This window comes from Ruditapes philippinarum, unplaced genomic scaffold, assembly GCF_026571515.1.
Source record: "Ruditapes philippinarum isolate M1 unplaced genomic scaffold, ASM2657151v2 ctg2098_1_1_1_1, whole genome shotgun sequence".
NCBI classification, from domain to species: domain Eukaryota; kingdom Metazoa; phylum Mollusca; class Bivalvia; order Venerida; family Veneridae; genus Ruditapes; species Ruditapes philippinarum.
Window position 1 is genome coordinate 87,434 of NW_026860044.1, and position 22,306 is coordinate 109,739.

At 31.4% G+C, this 22,306-nt stretch overlaps 1 protein-coding gene across 1 annotated transcript in view; it reads left to right on the plus strand.

The window, feature by feature from the left end:
* Positions 1 to 22,171, plus strand: part of LOC132758694 (intraflagellar transport protein 80 homolog) — a 28,920-nt gene extending 6,749 nt beyond the window's left edge. The window contains exons 6-18 of the mRNA XM_060750385.1: positions 288 to 412; positions 1,275 to 1,448; positions 3,816 to 3,890; positions 4,657 to 4,820; positions 5,111 to 5,175; positions 5,718 to 5,853; positions 6,592 to 6,739; positions 11,426 to 11,440; positions 11,809 to 11,891; positions 15,672 to 15,745; positions 16,526 to 16,689; positions 17,315 to 17,438; positions 21,089 to 22,171. Coding sequence (XP_060606368.1) covers positions 288 to 412; positions 1,275 to 1,448; positions 3,816 to 3,890; positions 4,657 to 4,820; positions 5,111 to 5,175; positions 5,718 to 5,853; positions 6,592 to 6,739; positions 11,426 to 11,440; positions 11,809 to 11,891; positions 15,672 to 15,745; positions 16,526 to 16,689; positions 17,315 to 17,438; positions 21,089 to 21,238 — 1,497 coding nt within the window. The 3' untranslated portion in view covers positions 21,239 to 22,171. The remainder of the gene's footprint in view (positions 1 to 287; positions 413 to 1,274; positions 1,449 to 3,815; positions 3,891 to 4,656; positions 4,821 to 5,110; positions 5,176 to 5,717; positions 5,854 to 6,591; positions 6,740 to 11,425; positions 11,441 to 11,808; positions 11,892 to 15,671; positions 15,746 to 16,525; positions 16,690 to 17,314; positions 17,439 to 21,088) is intronic.
* The last annotated feature ends 135 nt before the right edge of the window (positions 22,172 to 22,306 follow it).

The window sequence follows — 22,306 nt, forward strand, 5'->3', positions numbered from 1 at the left end:
ACTATCTGACTGATTCCAATTGTTTTTTCCCAATCAGAGACAATAAATTTTTAATTCAAGAATAGAATACTGTTTAATCTGTCAATTTTATCCCAACAAGGCAAATTTTGTGGCTTAAATATTTCCATTTTTTTGTTGGAAGTAAATTTTTCTGGAAAAAAAGGTTTAAGACATTTGAGACAGATTTTATTCTCGTAAGTTGCATTTACATGTCTGAAACATAAAAGATTTTGTATTGAACGCTTTGCATAAAAAACCCATTGTAATTATTTTCCAATTTAATTTAGTGGTCGTATGCATTGGAGAAGCCTAATACTGGTAGTGTGTTCAAGTTAAGCTGGTCAAGTGACGGAACCCAAGTGGCAGGAGCTTGTGGGAACGGTCAAGTTCTCATTGGTCATATACTAGAAAGGTATGTCATTAATCTTAGCTATAAAACTGACTTTCTACCTCAATATTGAAAGAAGATAAGTGGTGGCTGGAAAATGACAACTTAACCATTTAGATTTTTTAAGCTTGATTATCAAGCATATAAAATTCATTTTTAGCTTGGCTATTTGTAGAATAGAGAGAGCTATTGTACCACTCAGGCATTGGCATAGCCATCGCACTTGGTGAAGCTGGTTGAGTATGACCTTCAAAACTACCAAAAGGAATGGGTTTAAATTTTACATGATAAAGATATGGAACTTTACACTCTTATTTGAGAGTATAAAAGGCGGTCAATGTCCAAGGCCCATAACTCTTAACATGGGTTTCAACATGATTATTACCCTTTTTGAACTTAAAAAATTTACATTACCCAGGCTCTTACACTAAGAATAGTTTAATTGTGTAATGTATCATTCAAGTTGGTTTGTTCATTTACAAATTTCTACATAATTTGATACAAAAATTCTTAAATTATGAAAAATATTCAAAGAAGTCATAAAATTTTGTAATTTGAAAATGTGGCCATAAATATATATTATATTTGGCTGTTCTTTCAATAAACTAAATCTGGACTTAAGAATATTTGTTTTTTTCCCAGCTTATCTGTAGATACAACAAACTTTTACAGCGTAAAAGGTTAACTAATCTATTGTGACGAGTAGTGTACCATGAATCTATAACTGTAAAAGTTTGTACCTATGTATTAGCTGGGATAAACCCACATTTGCTGAGTTCCAGATAATGTCTATTGTAATAAATGTATCACTTAGTAAGCTTATTTTAATGAATAAAGTCGTTGGCTATTAAATTACTAATTAATTATGTAAATTTATGTTTTACAGGAGATTAGAGTGGAATAATTTTGAAGCGACAGTTACAGAAAGTAAAAAGATAGTTGTGAGAAATGTACTGAACGAGACATATGATAAACTTGACTTCAGAGATCGTGTAATCAAAGCATCATTAGCATTTAATCACCTTGTTGTAGCAACATCGGCACAGTGCTATATATACAGGTTAGATCGTTATCTACACTTGCACTAACACCCACCTACCCAAACACCTTAAGTACATCCTCTTTTTCCAAAATGATTTGCTTTCGTACTGAGAAAGATTTGAGCAATGCAGAGGAATGGCAAAGGAATATATTTGTGTGTATTTTAATTTTATACATTTCTGCAAATGTTATTAGCTTCTAGAAAGGAATAACCTGACCCTTTGAGTGCTTTGGCAGAGCATTGATCCCTGGTTTGTCCTTACTGGACAAATTCAAAGTACACCACAAAATTATTCGTCTCAAAAACTTGATTACAATGGTAAATTCTTTTCAGCATTAAAGACGTTTTCGAGAGTTTTCATATAGACATATAAGCAGATAGAACAGTTTTAATTTTGCCTATATGTCTATATGAAAACTCCTGAAAACGTCCTTAAATACAGTTGAACTTCGGTAAGTCGAAGTTTAAGGGACTTGCGTCAAAACTTCGACACATCGGAACGTCAACTCATGAATCGCTCTCAATTCCATGACAAACCTGTGACTAGTCTATAACGAAACCTATTTCATGTTTTTTTCCATCATTAATCTGATATTCACATTTTACAATGATAAATATAGCATGTTAAATAACGTTTTTCACGGCTAATTATTTGCACTACCTGTTGACGTATACAATAGAGTTACAAAAGGCGTAACAATACGAAAGGGCGATAACTTAACCAACTTATAGTATATATTTCGCGTGTTATTCTCAAGCGACACCGGGTCAAGGATGTAATCAAATAAAAGTAGTTCTCACTGTTTACTTTCAAATACCACTACGGCAATTAAAATAGTAACGATTAAAGCATTTTATCACACATTTTATCGCAAACAAAGGCTGTTTGAACACAGGGCTGTGTAATTAACACCTGTCACACAAGTTGATTGGAAATCCTCTTCGCAGCCAGATAAGGTGTGAAAAATGTCTCGAGATCGACGGTGTCAAAATAATCGAACAACTTCGACTGATTTGTGGTAAATTGCACTAGATTTACTTAACACGGACCACGATAAAACTTCGACACATCGAAAAATTCGACACATAAAATCTCGACTCATAAATATGTTTTTATAAGGAATATATAGGGGGAAAAGTCGGGACTTTAATTTTTCTTCGACACATCGAGAAAATCGACTGATCGAAGTTCGACTCATAGAAGTTCTACTGTAGTCTCTTTTATCTTTACTGCTTTATTATACTTCTTTAATATTTCAATAATTATAGCAAATAAAATACAATAATATCGGATGCACCAAAAATGTTCCATATATCTTTCATAAAATTAATACAACAGGAAAAGTAATCTTAACCTAATCTTACTTTGAATTACATTTACACAATTTATATGTACACATGTAAATGTATGTGTAATGTGAGATGATTGTACTATTGCCTTTATACAATGTATATGCCAGTTCATTTAATAATTGCAAGTGTTGTGATGTTTGTTTGTTCATGATATAGTGGAGAAGCAAGTAATGCAAGATTTTGGTAAACAGTTCTCATATTAATTATATTTACTGTTTATTCATTATTCATTTAACTGTTTTGTTCCTTCTTAATTTTTTATTGCATTTTTTTTAAATTTTTTTTATTTTTTGAAGTTATTCAGTTTTAAATGTCACTTTTTAAAACTCTAATTAAAATATGATGAATAAAAAACGACAAAGAAACAAACATAAAGAAAAACTGGATAGTTCAGTCAGTTAAACAACAGTAAGGTTTATCAGTGATGGTTTCACTGCACATTTTGTTTTACTGATATAAATATGAAAATAATGTTCAGTTATGATTCAGCTGACATATCTGAGCTTATGTGAAGAAATTGTCTTTTTTAATTTTTATTTTATTTTTTATTTCAACAGTCTTAACTAATTACTTAGTAAATATTCTCATTATTTATATATGAGGGAAATAAGTATTTGTTATAATTGGTAATGAACTTTAATAGTTTGAATTTACTTTTAAGTTTACGGTCCATCATATGATTATCTGAATAAGTTTCATGCTTTGTAAAGATTGTTGCCTTACTAGTTTCTCCACTATTTTATGGTATTTCATTAATTCTCTGTATAATTGATTTATATGCTGGACATTTTGATATACCTATTATCAGGCATGTATCAAAATCTATTTTTTTCATGTCGTTAAATTTAACTCGATTTTATAAACAGCTGACAAGATACTGTCAGCTATATGTTGTGATGCATTTTGTGTTTGATTTGTTGATTGTTAATGTTTAATCATTATTGTGAACATTTTGCATGTGTTTGATTGGCTGACAGAAATGTTTAGATCAGTATTTTCTTGTTTAATATATAGTATTTTGAACAATTTCAGTACGAAGAATTTCAACACACCTATGATTTTTGATCTGAAGGAAGGCAATGTATCTCTTATAATGCAAGCAGAAAAGTAAGTTTGTGTTTTATTTAATAGCTTTACAAACAAGGTTCTTGATGTTTAATCCATTCTGCATTATAACCTAATAGTATTTAGTTAGTCTGTATGCTTTTGTAAGCATTCTGAAGAAACTCTACACAGCTGGCTGTTCAATTTTAGTATTTTGATATCAAAACTCATTATGTTAAAAGCCTATTATCCTCAAAAATGCTATTTAAAAACAAAAAGTCATGCTATAGTTTTCAGAACAATTCGTACTATAAAGCTGAGCCACTTTTGTGTCTTTGCATTTTGGCAATTAGTACAGCTATAATTATTTTGTATGGCAGTCAAAATACTACTTTGTTTTTATTTTGTTACTTTTAACACAAATTATTTCACATTCAGCTGTATTTCCTTTAGGTGATAAGTATTTTATATGTTATGGATCTATTATTACAACATTATAAAACACATGTTCACCCTTTCAAGATTTTTTTGCAGAAAAAAAGCAACAATTTTTATTTTTGAAATTTAGTGTGTCTTTGTTTAACTAATGTTACATATCGTTACCTTAGTGCAATAACTGGTTAACCCCTATTAAATTTAGAAGGACTTAACCCGTTACGTGACAATATGACTTTTCAACATTAGATTTGTGACAAGTGAAGCACATAATTTAATGTTTTTTTCCACAAGAAATGTTAAATCTCAGTAACATTTTTACGAATATACATTTGTATTAACCAATTTGATATTGAAATACGAGATATTTACCAGCTTTCTCTGTGTATTTCAGACATTTCTTGCTGATAGATGTAGCTGGGGTTTACGTGTACACATATGATGGAAGATTAGCATGCTCGCCAAAATATCCCGGTCTTAGAGCTGATATTCTTAACTCACAGACTGTTTCCATCAGTAATGATACAGTTGCTATAAGAGACAAGGCTGATGAAAAAGGTATGTTAAGATACTAGATACTAACTTATGACCAAGTTTACACCGGAGAATGTGATGTGAAATATAAATTTGCCAGATATTTGAGAGTAATACAATTTTACTGTTTGTGGTGTTACTTTTTTTTTATAGTTTGGTATAAGTTAATAGAGTATGCAGGCTATTGTGTTAGTACATTCAAACAAATTTACTTGAGCTGCTGTCTTTAGAAATCATTTGCTTTATAGTTTTTTTTCTAGATCATGTTGAATTTGAGGAACAGATTGTATTTATTTTTTATTGAAATATTTCAGTGATATATGTGTTTGATGCATTGAGTGGTAAACCTTTAGGTGATGGAAAACCTATAACACATAAGGTAAGCTATTTCCTATCAGGTCTCAGTGGCCAGGAGTTAATGGTGATAATTTTGCATACTAGACCAGCATAAGTTTGTTTGAATCCCATATCAAGAAAACTATCCGTCATGGATATTGAAGGTCTGTGTAAAGGTCAGTGGTTCTACTTCGGACTCTGCCTGGATTTGAAACAAAAATGAGTTATAATTTTACCACTAGAGCTTGCTTGGTTTTCATCTGATCTGTACAATGTTGACGTTACAAACAAAAAGAAAAATATTACAAAATTATTGTCAAGTGTTTAAACATTCTTCAAGATGATGAGAGTTCCATTTTGACTCACTAATAGCAGACTTAACTTTAAGTATGTAAAACTAAGAATTAATTAGTAGTTCAATTAATCAGTATAGAATTTATAACATCCTCTAAAATTCATTTTCATTTTTGTTTAAAGCAAATTATTGCTAAATTTTTATGAAGAAATGAACATTTGTAGAAATCAGTGACAATTAATATAAATAACGTAACGTAAATTGACTTTAAACTTTGTGTTTTTATACAGTTAGAAGTTATGGAGATAGCACTAGATCAATGTGGTCCTGGAGGTGAAAGGCGTCTTGCCATTATAGATAAAAACAGAGACTTGTATCTTACCTCAGTACGGGTGTTTGGTACAGATAGAAAAACTGTAAAACTAGGTATATTATCTTTATTAATATATGACTTTCTTTACTTCTTTTGTTAGCAAGATTTTGTGCTCATTTATTATTGTATTTGTGGATGTTTGATATTTATTGAACTTTATTTGAATAAATAATTTGACCGGTAGCTAATATAGATTAGAACAAAAAGCATCCGCTAAACTGGTTGTGAAGTTATGAGTTTTGTATATGGCCATTTGTAAAAACTGCACGAAGATTTGATTTCAAAATTAGGCAAATTATTAAATTTGGAATAGAAAAGAAAAGTGGTTTTGATATTAAAAGAAGTATTTAGGCTCCCTTCCAAAGAATACGTTGACTGTGAAACTTTCTTAAGTTATTAATGTGTGAAATGAAGATGAATCTAGCACAATAATTTTTACCACTGAAGAGTATGTTAAAAGTAGGTCACACTTAATATGCCTTAAAAGTCCTTACATTATAGAAGCTAACACTGGCTTTGTACAAACTCTATTTAAAGATAACATGTGTTTAAGTATGGCATATTATAGTAGTAACGGGTATTTTGTTCACATGTTTGTAATAAACCACACAGGTTAACCCCTACATGGTTAGATAACTGTGTAAAATAACTGCAAATATAATAGACATGATTTTAAACCTGCATTTTCCATAGATCGCTTGTAAAGTAATTTTCTGTGCAACATATTTGTCAATCTTTTTTTCGTCTGATTCTAACAACTGGTATGACAGACTAACCTTGTATATTTTCAGGTACAATGATAATGTCCTTGTCGTGGAATGATAATACTAATATGTTGGCAGCCTTGGCTGATGGTAAATTCACTGTGTGGTACTATCCTAGTGCAGTATATGTTGACAGAGATCTTCTACCTAGAACTGTCTTTGAAAAAGAAGCAAGGTAAAATTGTTATCCCCTATTTGTGAGGTTCAAACGCATTAAAATATACGACATTTTGTTATAGAAATGAATGACTTTTTTGTGTCAAATCAACCCAAAATCAAAACTTGTGCACAATTTGATTTTCATGAAACAATTTAGATAAGGGTCTTTTCTCTACCCATTAAAGTTTAAGCACTGACAAACGAATCATAAAATAAATAATGTAAGATATAAAAAAGCAAAACTATTAAGATGATATTTTTCATTATTTAAGGAAAAAAGATTATAATATTATATGTCTGCAGGATGTTCACATTGAAGAAAAGTTATGTTCCTTTGTTAAAAATGAATGGGGATATGATGCCTATATTTTTAGCCCCATATAAACGTAATAGTAGAGGGGTAATGATTTTGTTTAGAAATAATTTTGAGCAAAAAGTAGAAAATGTATACAGTGACGAAAAATGAAATTATCTTATTCCTTGATATGTTAATGCCGAAAAAACTTTCAGACTTAACTTCTCGTTAATTTAATATATGGTGCAAATGATGATAAAACCTGCTTTTTTATGAAAATATTAAACAAAAAATATTTGAAATTGGTAATGATAACGATGATAATTTGCGGAGATTGGAATCGTTTTATTAATCCTTCAGTAGATTATGAAAATTTACACAAATATTTAATAACCCCTGCGTGCAAGACAGAGTATTTTAGAGCTAATGAACAATTACAATTATGTAGACGTCTGGCGTGTTTTAAATGGCAATAAAAAGAGAATATACTTGGAAAAAGGAAAAAATCTCCGACAAGAAAGCAAGCACGGTTAGATTTTTTTCTTGTAAATGAGGATATGATGAATTATGTAACTAATTGTAAAATTACTACAGGTTATAGAACAGACCATTCAGGTGTTTTGTTAACAATTAAATTATTTGAAAATGAAAGGGGAAAAGGCTATTGGAAATTTAATTGCTCTCTTTTGACCGAAAACTCATATATTGATCTAGTTAAGAATACATTACATAATTTAGTAGATTTACATATAAACAGAAAATAACACTGAAGATAATTATATCAGATCCAGATTTTAGATATTAACCCCCAACTTTTTCTTGAAACATTTTTTGGTCGTTCTTAGAGGCGAAACAATAAAATATAGTGCAGAAAGAAAAAAACGATTAGAAAAACTAGAAAAAGATTTAGAAATAAATATTCAAGCATTAGAAAAACAAATATCCGAAAAATCTCAATTCTTCGAGTGACGAAACTTGGGCGGCACTTAATGAAAAGAAATCTCAGCTAGAAGCGTTACGGAAATCAAAGTTAGAAGGAGTGATGTTAAGATCGAAATGCCGTTATGAAAATTTAGGAGAAAAACCTAGTAGTTTATTTTTTAAATCTTGAAAACAGAAATTTTACAAATAAATTAATAACAAAACTGATTACGGGAAAACAATGAAGAAATAAGAAATACGAAAGATATACTCAATTTTCAAAAAAAGATTATTACGAAAAATTATATACAGAAAATTCAAATATAGATGAAACTCCTATAAAAGACATTATAGGGGAAAATGAAAATAAATTAACTGAACTCGATTCTCAAATGTTAGAGGGCGAATTGACAATTGATGAGTTAAATATTGCTTTAAGCAACATGAAAAATGGTAAAAGTCCAGGTTTAGATGGATATACAGTTGAATTTTTTAAATTTTTCTGGAAAGATCTCTCAATTTTTGTTTTAAAAGCTCTTAACTTTGGCTACTTTTAATGATAGTTTATCTGGCACTCAGAAACAAGGAGTTATAACGTGTCTGCCTAAACCGAATAAAAGTAGATTTTTTATAAGAATTGGCGCCCAATACACACTTTTAAATGTAATTTATAAAATGGCTTCTGCTGCTATAGCAAACAGACTGAAAAGAGTTTTAAACAACATTATTTGCCAAGATCAAAAAGGGTTTATCTCAGGAAGATGTATAAGTGAAAAATATCAGATTGATATATGATATTCTTTTTGAAACTAAACAGAACGATATACCAGGTCATTTTACTATCTATAGATTTTCAGCAAGCTTTCGATTCAGTTTCTTGAAGTTTATTCAGAAACTTTTAGATTATTTTAATGTTGGTCCCTCTTTCAAAAATGGATCAAATCTATTCCAAAAAGGGTCAGAAACCTGTATCATACAAAATGGTCATTTATCAGATTTCTTTAAAGTTAAACGTGGTTGTAGACAGGGAGATCCAATTTCACCATATATCTTTATCTTATGTGCGGAAGTTTTGAGGTTCAATGATTAGGAAAAAAATAATAATATTACTGGCATATTCGATTTACAATAAAGAATATAAGTTAAGTCAGTATGCAGATGACACACAGCTGTTTTTAGATGGAACTGAGAAATCATTTAGAAAATTGCCTAAACACGCTTGATAAATTTTATGCTATTTCTGGTTTAAAGATAAATACTGAAAAAACAAGGGCATTTTGGATAGGGTCGAGAAGAAATTCAAATATTAAATTATGTCAACAGATTGAATTAGACTGGTCTAAATCACCAATAAAAAATATTAGGAGTAAATATTTTCCGCAGACGTTGAGGACATTTGGGACTTAAACGGACATGAAATTCTTAAGAAATGTGAAAAATTAATAAATGTATGGTCTAAGCGTAATTTAACTCCTTTTTGGAAGAGTCAGCAATTATAAAATCTTTGATTATTTTCAAAATTTGTACATTTGTTTATGTCATTGCCAAATCCTTCAGAAGATTTCATTAAACAAAAAATAGAAAGATTATTATACCGGTTTTTATGGAAAAAGGTCCAGATAAGATTAAAAGATCAGTTATAGATAAAAATATAGAGGCAGGTGGAATTAAAATGGTAAATGTTAGAGCCTTTATGAACAGTTTAAAGTTAAGTTGGATCAAACGTCTATTGAACGAAAATGGCGAATCTTGGGTTACCCTCTCTCGTTTGAATATAACCAAAGTGGTAAAACTTGGTCCTGGTTATGCATCAGTTATATCTGAAGAACTTTCAAATATTTTCTGGAAACAAGTGTTGAAAACATGGACTTACTTTTGCAAAAAAGTGAACATAGAAATTATCGAAGATATATTAATTCACCATTATGGTTTAACACTAGATTCCGTAACACTAATTTACATTTTAACAATTGGATACATCACAATATAATATCTATTATTGATTTATATGATAATGACGGTAATATTTACAGTATTCAAAAACTGAAAGATATATATAAGATAAGAGGCACATTTTTAGATATTAAACAAGTCATTGAGTCCATCCCTTTTTTATGGAGAGAAAAAATTAGGAACAGTAAAGATAAAGTATTTTTATACAAGCAAAACATTTCATTAAAATCCCTATCTTAAATGTGTTATACATAACAGTAAGGGTTGCAGATTCTTTTATGATATCCTTTATTGACGCTGATCAATTTAGTTGTTCCTAACAAATGGGTAAATTCTATAGGACCTATATCACAGAAGGAGTTTTTAAATTATTGTACAAACTTAAATACTGTGAAAGAAATAAAGTTGAAAGATTTTCAATATAAGATTAATCAAAAAATTCTTGTGACAAATAAACATTTTTACATCGAATAGATATTAGAGATAATGATTTATGCTCATATTGTAACATTGATAGAGAAACGATTGAACATTTATTCTATCAATGCCCGTATATCAAATATTTTTCTTTTAGAATTGAAAGACTGGCTTAGAGATAAGTGTTTTGTCGAATTTGATATTTCAGACATGAAAGGCATACTTCAATTCTCGTATTATAATGGAAAACATTCGAATTTTGAATTTTGTAATATTATTATGCATAAAATACTATGTTTTATAAAACAAAATTTTAGAGAAAACTGTCAAAATTATTTAAATATAAATATGTTTTTAATATACTTATAAAATGAAATTAAAAAAAAAAAATCAAGATTAATAATTACATAGGCTTTTTTTAAATGGAGATGTAATTTTCTTTTCATAATTTGTGCAAAATATTATTCAAAAATTATCCCTTGATAATGAGTAACCTTATATTGTTTTAAAAATCAGAATACCGATAAGGAATATATTAACAACATAAAAGATTTTAAAAAATATAATCAGACAACCTAAATGAGAAACGTACATACAGGCCTCTATACGAACAATGTTGTTGTTTTGTTTTGTTGTTTTTTTTTGTTTTGTTTGTTTGTTTTCAATGTGAATTTACATTAATATATATCTTTTCTCATATATATAAGTTTAGAAACAAATACTTATGTGTACTTGATTATATCTATTATATCTTATTAATCTTGTTGCATTACTATGTAGCATGTCAATAATTCTATAGCCCATGCATAACATAAATTTTTATAATTTACAATTAACATAATTATGTTGTCCTTGTCATATTTGTGTATAATTTGTTTGTTAGAAAACTTGTAAGGTGAAAATAGCGGATGGATCCCCGACCCTATTTTATCCTATGACGGGGACAATAAACGAAGTAACGCTGTTGGGCTTCAAAAAAAAAAAAAAAAAAAAAAAAAAAAAGATGATATAAAAAGATATAAATGTTTTTAGAAGGATAAGCCAGAGCAGGTTGTGCGTGTAAATAATTATGATTTTGTATGTAAGTGTAATATGTTTTAATGTGTTTTTATCTAGTGAGTTTGGAAATTGAATCCACAGTGTTTAAGTTTAGGAAATCGTATATTAGTTGATACGGGCGAGCGGAAGTTCTCTTGTTGTACATCTATTCTCACCATATTTTGAACCTTCTGTCTATTACTTCACATGTATGTCCAGTCTGGCGAGGTGGATGATTGCTGTCGTAGGTTGTGTAGTTTGTCTAAGGTAAGCATTACGTCCAGTTTGTATCATCTATATCTTAAATTGGCTATGACTGAATGTAAAAAAATATCAAGAATTTGGTAATATGATATTTCCGTGTATGTTATTGCTATATTATATATAGAGGATGATGATAAACATTATTTCTGAAAATCTTATTGTTTTACTTACCTATTTGGCTGAGTTCCCTTTTCTAGGTTGAGGCATCAGATATTTGCATGTGCCATATTTTACGCCCTTCGTGATAGTAAGAATAACTTGAGACTGTTAGCTCCACCAGGTGAGGTGGTTTTGACCCCTGGTGTTACTTTAAGTTTGTAACACCCAAGATTAGCCAAAATCATCTTTCCTGTTTTGGTACCATATGTCCTTAAATGTGTTGGCCCTCCATAAAACCAAACCAACCAAACAAACAAAGCTTATGGTTGACAAACTCTTCCATGATAAGGGTATTGTTATTTAACTTTGGCAATAGAAAATAAATAACTAGATTCTCATCCAAATTTTGGGAAAAAATGGGGCGGGTGGATGGATTTTAATTTTTATTTTCCATTCACGGTCTGGAATTACACACAAGGAGGTTAATATTTGGGACTTTGTTCTATATCATATAATAGGTTCTAATATTATGTGTATGTAAGATATTATAGATTCATATTGAGCATAGAAGCAACATGATAATATATCTTGATTGTAATGATCTAGCTGTTTTATTGAACCTTTCATATTATTGACATGTTTGGACAAAATAAAAAAAAACAACAATATATAGATCTACAATGTATTGTTACAAAATAAGACATATTAATTTATAAAAGGATTGAATAAAGATGTACTATGCCTATGCTGATCAATAGTGCTTTTACATGAGTAAATTAATTAATCAACCAATGAAGCTACACAAAAAGACAATCCTATTTATATATTACATTGCAAAAATAACATCAAAGCTATTGAAAATTTGGCAAAGAAAGAACAGAGATTTAACTATTATATTAAAAAGCTATCTTATTTTCACAGTAAGAAATTTTATCTCGGCCCGCAGGATCCGATCTTTATTCAGCCAGGACCCAGACCGAGACTGACGGATTTTCGGCCGCACAGATGATGATACACTTATATACTTTTTCTTTCTTTCTTTTTTTTAGCTCACAAAGTGACAGGGTGAGCTTTTGTGATCGCTTTTCGTCCGGCGTCCGTCCGTCCGTCCGTAAACTTTTGCTTCAAATGACATCTCCTCATAAACCACTAAGCCAATTTCATCCAAACTTCACAGGAATGTTCCTTTGGTGGTCACCTTTAAAAATTGTTCAAAGAATTTAATTCCATGCAGAACTCTGGTTGCCATGGCAACCGAAAGAAAAAACTTTAAATATCTTCTTTTAAAGAACCCAAAGAGCTAGAGCTTAGATATTTGGCATGAAACATCTTCTAATGAGTGTCTACCAAGTTTGTTCAAATAAAAGCCCTGGGGTCAAAATTGGCCCCGCGCCCAGGGGGTCATTGATTTTCCCTATATGCATATAGTAAAAACTTAAAAAATCTTCTTTTAAAGAACCCAAAGAGCTAGAGCTAAGATATTTGGCATGAAACATTTTCTAATGAGTGTCTACCAAGTTTGTTCAAATAAAAGCCCTGGGGTCAAAATTGGCCCCGCCCTAGGGGGTCATTGATTTTCCCTATATGCATATAGTAAAAACTTAAAAAATCTTCTTTTAAAGAACCCTAAGAGCTAGAGCTAAGATATTTAGCATGAAACATCTTCTAGTGAGTTTCTACCAAGTTTGTTCAAATAAAAGCCCTGGGGTCAAAATTGGCCCCGCCCCAGGGGGTCATTGATTTTCCCTATATGCATATAGTAAAAACTTAAAAAAACTTCTTTTAAAGAACTCAAATAGCTAGAGCTAAGATATTTAGCATGAATCATGTTCTAATTGGTGTCTACTAAGTTTGTTCAAATAAAAGCCCTGGGGTCAAAATTAGCCCCGCCCCGTGGGTCATTGATTTTCCATATATGTGTATAGCAAAAACTTAACAAACCTTCTTTGAAAAAATCCCAAATAGCTAAAGTTTAGATATGAAGCATGAAACATCTTCTAGTGAGTGTCTACAAAGTTTGTTCAAATAAAAGCCCTGGGGTCAAAATTGGCCCCGCCCCGGAGGTCATTGATTTCCTTATATGTGTATAGTAAAAACTTAAAAAATCTTCTTTGAAAAAACCCAAATAGCTAGAGTTTAGATATTAAGCATGAAACATCTTCTAATAAGTGTCTACAAAGTTTGTTCAAATAAAAGCCTTGGGGTCAAAACTGGCCCCGCCCCAGGGTTGTCATTGTTTTTAACTATATGTGTATAGTAAAAACTTAAAAATCTTCTGTTATAAAACCCAATGAGCTAGAGCTTAGATGTTTAGCATGAATCATTTTCTTATGGGTGTCTACCAAGTTTGTTCAAATAAAAGCCCTTTGGTTAAAATTAACTCTGCCGGGGGGGAGGGGGGGGAGAAGGTCATTGTTTTTCCTTATATGTGTATAGCAAAAACTTAACATCATGAAACATCTTCTAATGGGTGTCTTAATTCCAAGTTTGTTCAAATAAAAGCCCTTGGGTTTAAACTGGACCCACCTGGGGGCCTATATACAGGTGAGCGACCTCAGGGCCATCATGGCCCTCTTGTTTCTTTTTTTTTCTTTTTCTTCTTTTAGCTCACCTGTCACAAAGTGACAGGGTGAGCTTTTGTGATCGCTTTTCGTCTGTCGTCCGTCCGTTAACTTTTGCTTTAAATGACATCTCCTCATAAACCACTGAGCCAATTTCATTCAAACTTCACAGGAATGTTCCTTTGGTGGTCACCTTTAAAAATTGTTCAAAGAATTTAATTCCATGCAGAACTCTGGTTGCCATGGCAACCGAAAGAAAAATCTTTAAATATCTTCTTTTAAACAACCCTAAGAGCTAGAGCTTAGATATTTGGCATGAAACATCTTCTAATGAGTGTCTACCAATTTTGTTCAAATAAAAGCCCTGGGGTCAAAATTGGGTCATTGATTTTCCCTATATATGCATATAGTAAAAACTTAAAAAATCTTCTTTTAAAGAACCCAAAGAGCTAGAGCTAAGATATTTAACATGAAACATCTTCTAATGAGTGTCTACCAAGTTTGTTCCAAATAAAAGCCCTGGGGTCAAAATTGGCCCCGCCCCAGGGGGTCATTGATTTTCCCTATATGCATATAGTAAAAACTTAAAAAATCTTCTTTTAAAGAACTCAAAGAGCTAGAGCTAAGATATTTAGCATGAAACATGTTCTAATGGGTGTCTACCAAGTATGTTCAAATAAAAGCCCTGAGGTCAAAACTGGCCCCACCCCGGGGGTCATTGATTTTCCTTATATGTGTATAGCAAAAACTTAAAAATCTTCTTTGAAAAAACCCAAATAGCTAGAGTTTAGATATTAAGCATGAAACATCTTTAAGTAAATATCTACAAAGTTTGTTCAAATAAAAGCCCAGGGGTCAAAACTGGCCCTGCCCCAGGGGTGTCATTGTTTTTAACTATATGTGTATAGTAAAAACTTAAAAAATCTTCTTTTAAAAAACCCAATGAGCTAGAACTTAGATCTTCTTATGGGTGTCTACCAAGTCTGTTCAAATAAAAGCCCTTGGGTAAAAATTGGCTGGGGGGTGGGGAGCTATATACAGGTGAGCGACCTCAGGGCCATCATGGCCCTCTTGTTTTTAAATAAAAATCGTTCGGGCGGAGCAATTTTTGCCGGGCGGGCGGGGATGAGAATCTGGGAATTTATTTTCTATAGCCTTTCGTAGAATTTAACAAGCTGAATTACACTTGGCGAACAAACATTATGTGAGATTGTGTATTGGCTAAATTGACTCAACCTAAGTACAAGCTTCAGATTTGGATGCTTCTATGATAACTTTAATCTATGACATTGCAACTGTAAACAATAAAAATAACTTGTTATTTTACACATGATGATTCAACTATTAGATGGTATAAGTTTGTGTCTACTGTACAATAAAGATAATGTTATGTTTTGCAGGATCAGACTTATGGGATGTTACTGCAATGTCCTGCTATGCAAAGGATTACACAGGGCCATTTGAGAGACACGGAGTATTATTATAAAGATAAAATTCAACATAAAGACCTAATTGATTCAATGAATGGCTAGAGTCTGTTTTGCTAGGAAGATAAACATTTGGAATGGCTATTGAAAAGTTCTTAAAACAGTGGCAATAATTTTACTAAAATATTGGAGACGCCTAGATATTGAATTCCCATGACAGTTTTGGTTGTTAGCAATATGTTTAGAAATATTCCTCTCTGTCATGGGTTCGATCCCCGGGAGATGCTTTGGTAGTTTAGCACGGAGGAAGGTAGCCTAGTACTGGTGTAACTCTCCAGGAACGATGGTTAGGAAACTACCCGCCTATATGACTGAAATACTTTAGGGAACAGGCATAAAATGAAACAAACAAACAAACAAATCTTCTACAACTAATTCTATTTGTGTGTAAATGAGAAAGAGAAAACATTAAGTAAAGGTATTGCAAAGTAACCAGACCCCCCTTTAAAGTGTTCAGTTTTAATACAACAGGTCCGATTTAACTCCCTTATATATTTAATTGAAAAGTTAACCAGCTATTGCACTATAGGTGCAAAATGTTAATAACTTGTCAATTCTGGTTGGCAGAAATTAGTACAGATATGCTCTTTTTCATATTACCACAGAGACATTTCATTACATACTAATTTTCAATACGGTTTTTCGATATCTAATTGCCACATGCATTAACTGGTGTTTGTGCAGTTGACCAATTAATACAAGTGTAACGCAATCAAGTATTAGCAACTAGCTAATGAGAAAAGTGTAAGTTGATTGCGACTGATAAGGTACAGTTTATACTGAATATCAAGGATATACCAGTAAAGGATGCCAGAAATGCTGAGATGGCATTACTGTGTGGTAATCCACAAGACGCTGAGGCCATACTTCTACAGGCAGGCCTTATCTTCCGTGCTATATTACTAAATATACAACTGTACAACTGGGACAGGTATGTTTATTCTATAAATCATAATCTATATCATAATCAACTTTGTTTAAATGATTTTAAACTCTCCCTATATGCATGATTGTTGATACATGATGAACACACAATTTCTAAAAAATGCACGGTGCTCATCCTTATAAATCAGTTTACTTTTATAAAAGTGTACCGTTGAATATCACAAGTTAAAATATCCCTTACACCCCTTCTGTTTATAATGCATAGATCGGTGTGAATATTCTGAATAAAGTTCAAACAATGTGATAGTTCGGCAACATTTATATCATTGAGTATTTAGGCCATAGTTTGTTACTGCTGTTTTCTTTATGGATAATTTGATAACATCTTGTGTATATTACCTAAAAAAATTTTATAAGCTGCAGCAAATTTAAATTTTAGATACGAGATAGGTGGCTTATTTTCAAGGACAGCTTTTATTTTAAGTGTGAATTTTTCTATCGTCGGACAGTTCAGGTGAATTGTGTTTTTAAATAACAGTTATAGATATAGAGCAAAAAGCAAGGGTATGGAATTATTTAAAAGTATTTTATTATTAAACTGCTAAGAAAGATTCAGTAAGTATCAATGTTTAGATGTGTGAGTAATGTACATTTGTGGATTTTTTTTCCAGAGCTTTAGAATTGGCAGTGAAACATAAGACACATGTGGACACTGTACTTGGTTATAGACAGAAATATATGAAACAATATGGAAAACAGGAGTCTAATAAGAGATTCCTTCAATACCAGGAAGGGGTAAATTACAATCTTTGTATTTTTTGAAAACAAAAGTATTTTTTTTAAATAGATAAGGGTAGAAAGAAAAATCCAGATTTTTACAACTTCTTAATTATTTGTACCTTTAACAAAAATTCATGCTAAATTCCATATTGTGAAAGTTTAGCCCAACTTTTGCATAATATTTGGAAATTTGTATTAAACAGATGAGGAATAATGTTTCATTTGATTAAAAGATAAATTTTACATGATATTGATTAGGTATAATGCAATATATGGTCTTACCAATTTCATTCTTTAGGTTAAAGTGATTTTAGAAAGGTTAAATATGTTATTTTTAGATAAATGTTTCATATAATTGTCAAATCAAAAGAATTCAGGTGGAAAATGAAAATTGCCATACCTTAGGTACCACTCTTTATATAAAAGTAAAGCAGACAATTTGTTGCCGATCGTCTATTTTTAGAAACGAACGTTACTGGTGTGCTCTCGGGACCTTGTTTTGAAGAAGGCTTTACAATGTTATGATGCATTTTTATGCCCCCGCCATGTAATGGCCAGGGCATATAGTGTTACCCTGTTCCGTCCTTCCGTCATCCCGTCCTTCCGTCATCATCAGTTTCCGTTCATTATCTTAAGAACGGTTGCACACATTCAACTCAAATTTGACATATGGATATGTCATGAGAAAATACAGGTCAAGTTCGAATTTGGTCATGGTTCGATGATTTTTGGCAGAGTTATGCCCCTTTTACTTTGAAAAAATATGAAATTTTCAGTTTCCGTTCACTATTTCCCCAACGGTACAACACATTCAACTCAAACTTGACATATGGATATGTCATGAGAAAATACAGGTCAAATTCGAATTTGGTCATGGTTCGATGATTTTTCGCAGAGTTATGCCCCTTTTACTTTGAAAATAATATGAAATTTTCAGTTTCGGTTCATTATCTCCCCAAGGGTACAACACATTCAACTCAAACTTTACATATGGATATGTCGTAAAAAAATACATGTCAAGTACGAATTTGGTCATGGTTCGATGATTTTTGGCAGAGTTATGCCCCTTTTACTTTGAAAACAATATGAAATTTTCGGTTTCTGTTCATTATCTCCCAAACGGTACAACACATTCAACTCAAACTTTACATATGGATGCGTCAAAGATATGTGCAGTTCAAGTTCAAATTTGGTCATGGTTCAATGATTTTTAGCAGAGTTATGCCCCTTTCACTTTGAAAATAATATGAAATTTTCAGTTTCCGTTTATTATCTCCCCAACGGTACAACACATTCAACTCAAATTTGACATATGGATATGTTTTTGGAATGCCCAGGCCAAGTTTGAATTTGGTCATGGTTCAATGATTTTTGGCAGAGTAATGCCCCTTTCTCTTTGAAAATAATATGAAATTTACAGTTTCTGTTCATTGTCTACCCAACAGTGTTACATATTCAACTCAAATTTGACATATGGATATGTCAAAGGAATGGGCAGGTCAAGTTGGAATTTGGTCATGGCTTGATGATTTTTTGGCAGAGTTATGTCCCTTTCACTTTGAAAATAATATAGATACATCTTAGGAATAAGCAGTTTAAGTTTGAATTTGGTCGTGGTTCAATGATTTTGGACAAACTTATCTTTTCTGAATGTTGGAAAAATTTTGGACTTTCAGTTTCAGCACTGATACTTTTAGCCATTATTTTGGCTACAAATATGCAATATGCTATTTTTAAAAGGTTAAGACTGAATTATTTCAATGCCTTGAAAATTGTATGAAAATGGTTTGTGTTAACATTAAAAAGTTTTAAGGGCTTTGAACTTAAAATGAAAACTAGAAATGTGTCATCATGCCACGGATGCCCCCGCATGCAGCCAAAATTTCAGATGTTATAATATTTAGTTCCAAATTTGTTTGCACAAATTATTTTTTTCATTTGCAGTTCAAAGCCCTTAAAACTTTTCAATGTTAACACAAACCATTTTCATACAATGTTCAAAGCACTGAAATTATTTAGTCTTAACCTTTTGAAAATAGCATATTTCATATTTGTAGCCAAAATAATGGCTACATACATTTCCACAAAAGTATGAGTGCTGAAACTGAAAGTTCAAAATTTTTCCAACATTCAAGAAAGATAAGTTTGTCCAAAATCATTGAACCACGACCAAATTTAAACTTTCCACAAAAGTATGAGTGCTGAAACTGAAAGTTCAAAATTTTTCCAACATTCAAGAAAGATAAGTTTGTCCAAAATCATTGAACCACGACCAAATTCAAACTTAAACTGCTTATTCCTAAGATGTATCTATATTATTTTCAAAGTGAAAGGGACATAACTCTGCCAAAAAATCATCAAACCATGACCAAATTCCAACTTGACCTACCCATTCCTTTGACATATCCATATGTCAAATTTGAGTTGAATATGTAACACTGTTGGGTAGATAATGAACAGAAACTGTAAATTTCATATTATTTTCAAAGTAAAGGGGCATTACTCTGCCAAAAATCATTGAACCATGACCATATTCGAACTTGGCCTGGGCATTCCAAAAACGTATCCATATGTTTAATTTGAGTTGAATGTGTTGTACTGTTGGGGAGATAATAAATAGAAACTGAAAATTTCATATTATTTTCAAAGTGAAAGGGGCATAACTCTGCCAAAAATCATTGAACCACGACCAAATTTGAACTTGACCTGCGCATTCCTTTGATGTATCCATATGTCAAGTTTGAGTTGAATGTGTTGTACCGTTGGGGAGATAATGAATGGAAACTGAAAATTTCATATTATTTTCAAAGTGAAAGGGGCATAACTCTGCCAAAAATCATCGAACCATGACCACATTCGAACTTGACTTGTATTTTCTCAAGACATATCCATATATCAAATTTGAGTTGAATGTGTTGTACCTTTGGGGAGATAATGAACGGAAACTGAAAATTTCATATTATTTTCAAAGTAAAAGGGGCATAACTCTGCCAAAAATCATCGAACCATGACCAAATTCGAACTTGACCTATATTTTCTCATGACATATCCATATGTCAAGTTTGAGTTGAATGTGTTGTATCGTTGGGGAGATAATGAACGGAAACTGAAAATTTCATATTATTTTAAAGTAAAAGGGGCATAACTCTGCCAAAAATCATCGAACCATGACCAAATTCGAAATTGACCTGTATTTTCTCATGACATATCCATATGTCAAATTTGAGTTGAATGTGTGCAACCGTTACTTAGATAATGAACGGAAACTGATGATGACGGAATGACAGAATGACGGAAGGACGGAATGACGGAAGGACGGAACAGGGTAACACTATATGCCCCGGCCATTACATGGCGGGGGCATAAAAATAATTTGTGCAAACAAATTTGGAACTAAATATTATAACATCTGAAATTTTGGCTGCATGCGGGGGCATCCTTGGCATGATGACACATTTCTAGTTCAAAGATAAAATTACTGAAATTATTAGTACGAAACAACACAGAATTGTTTTTCCAACAAAAAATAAAAGCTGAAAACAGCTGTAAAGTGTGAATCTAATAGTGTGATTATTTAGAAATTCAAAAAATAAGATTCTTGATTACCTTGAACAGTTTAGAAGAAAGCAAGTCTTGTATCTATTTATTTCTTTTAATCATTCTAGATTGAGATAGACTGGGAGAAAATCGAAGCAAAGATAGAAATGGAATATCAAAAAGAACGAGAACGACCGGAGCGACCAGTCTCCACAGCAACTACTTCTGGTTCCCGTACTGGTGTAAGTGGGGGAACCAAACCTGCTTTGAGGACGTAATGCCACATATATATCTGTGATAATATATTAAAACTGATGACCAATTTTAACTTGTGCTTCTGATATAAACTTTAATCTTTCAATTTGTGGTATAAGAAATGGAAGCATTAGAAATTAGTAAAGATTATAGACTGCCAATATACTGGTATGTAGGTTAAAGAAAAGAAATATTTATGCAACTTTACAATTGATGCATTTGTCCTTTAGAAAGTTGAAAAAAGAACATGTTAGAAGTATGTGAATAATTGTTACAGGTAAACAATCTTTCAGGTTCTTATTCTTTAATACACAGTAATTTGAGTAAATGTGGCATTGTTTTATAAAAAAAATTTCAATGTAAACACGAGAATTATTTATTTTCTTTGTCTAATAGCATGCCCTGTTGCACATGTATTTCTTTATATATGTGCAGTTAGTTACATAAGCTGAGTGCTCAGGTGACAAATTCTGTATACATGTACATATTTATATATGAATCTGATATCATTCCGTCCACGACTTATATTTAGTTATTCTCAGCCAGTGACACATCATGTCTTTGATTGTTATGACAAACATATGTAAATATAATGTTATATTTGTAAAATGATTTCCTATCCTGGCAGAGATATTACTTGTTTTACTTGGTATAGATGTAAATTTAGTGACATACAAAGTTAATTTGTCAAAAGACATCATAAGATGACTAACAACCAAGATTAAATCCAGACAACATCGTCTCTTGTGTAGGAAATTGAAATTAATGCATTTCTTCATTACGATTCATGTGAAATATTGAAGTTGTACAAAAATCTATTTATAGTGTCCGTCTGGTTATATTTATGTAACTTTATGAAATCATTGTAATGTGTATTAGTGAATTATTTATTGATATCTCTTTGATGACGCATTTGTCATCAGCTGTAATTTAAGCATTAAAAATACTTTTTTTAAATAATATTGCCTTTGTTGTTCATGCAAGGGAACTAAAAATTGTATATGCAAGTGTCCCAAGATCTCCTTTGATATATACACCTAGATAATATATTCCACTCCCACACTATCAGGTTAAAGGTGAATCACTTGGCA